Source organism: Galeopterus variegatus, unplaced genomic scaffold (assembly GCF_000696425.1).
Source record: "Galeopterus variegatus unplaced genomic scaffold, G_variegatus-3.0.2 Scaffold6926, whole genome shotgun sequence".
In the NCBI taxonomy this organism is placed as follows: domain Eukaryota; kingdom Metazoa; phylum Chordata; class Mammalia; order Dermoptera; family Cynocephalidae; genus Galeopterus; species Galeopterus variegatus.
The window spans coordinates 29,204-30,132 of record NW_007733037.1 but is presented as its reverse complement, the minus strand read 5'-3'; the positions used below and the strand labels follow the sequence as shown (position 1 = coordinate 30,132).

General features: G+C 43.4%; 1 protein-coding gene across 1 annotated transcript in view; it reads right to left on the bottom strand.

Annotated features, from left to right (window-relative positions):
• LOC103606898 (UPF0606 protein KIAA1549) overlaps positions 1-929 on the bottom strand; it is a gene marked incomplete at its 5' end in the record, with an annotated part of 74,547 nt that overhangs the window by 45,109 nt on the left and 28,509 nt on the right. Inside the window, one exon of the mRNA XM_008591458.1 lies at positions 589-794. Coding sequence (XP_008589680.1) covers positions 589-794 — 206 coding nt within the window. The remainder of the gene's footprint in view (positions 1-588; positions 795-929) is intronic.

The window sequence follows — 929 nt, the reverse complement described above, 5'->3', positions numbered from 1 at the left end:
AAAAAAAAAAAAAAAAAAAAAAAAAAAACTTGGAAGAGAGCCAATGTCAACTCTGAAGACACATCTGCCTAATAACTATATATGGTGTGCCTTAAGGAAAGAATATTTTCCATACCCAGTAATATCACTACTTTAGATATTTTTAAAGAGGACAGATGCAAAGATATTTGCGTTATACAGCAGAATACCCATTTACTGCTAATTACCTAGTGTTACCAGACCAGTTCTCTGACAGGAGACCCACCCGCAAGAGTGGCACCCACGCTGATGGGAAAATGTCATCGGGGGGATCTGAACTCGGTCTTAAAGACTGAGGAGGAACTGAAGAAGGGACACCGCGGGACTTCCTAAGGGTGGCAGCCTTGGGTTTGCTACGTTAACTCTTTCCTGTGCAGCTGCCAATGCGCCTAACAGTGTCCTGAACAGTATCTGATCTAAACACAAAAAGAGAGCAGCATGTTTTAGATTATGAACACTTGTTGCAGTTCTTACCTTCAGTAACTGACACTGTACTTTTCACTCATTTTTAAGCTGCCCAAATTAGAACAGTGAGGGTTTTTTCATTCACACAGTGTTTAATAAAAATACCTCTTTGTTCATTTTGTTGGTTTCTGCTACTCGGTCCGCCAGCACAGAGTGCTGAACTGGGGGTGCCGGGATCGGCTGCATGGCAATCAGCTGGATTTTACTGGGGACCCTCCGACTGGCCTCCGAGGAGCGGGAAATCCTGTCCACGTGCTCAAAGATGGAGGCCGAGGAATGCTGCTCATTCCCTGAACTGGGCAGTGGTGGCCCTGGAACAGAGGAAAGCAAAACAAATAATAAAGTCATCTTAAAGAAATAACAAATAATGAAAATTATGGATTATTTTTGAAAGAATCCTCAGATGGGCCACTGACCAAAAATACATCCCCACTCCAGTGGTCTGG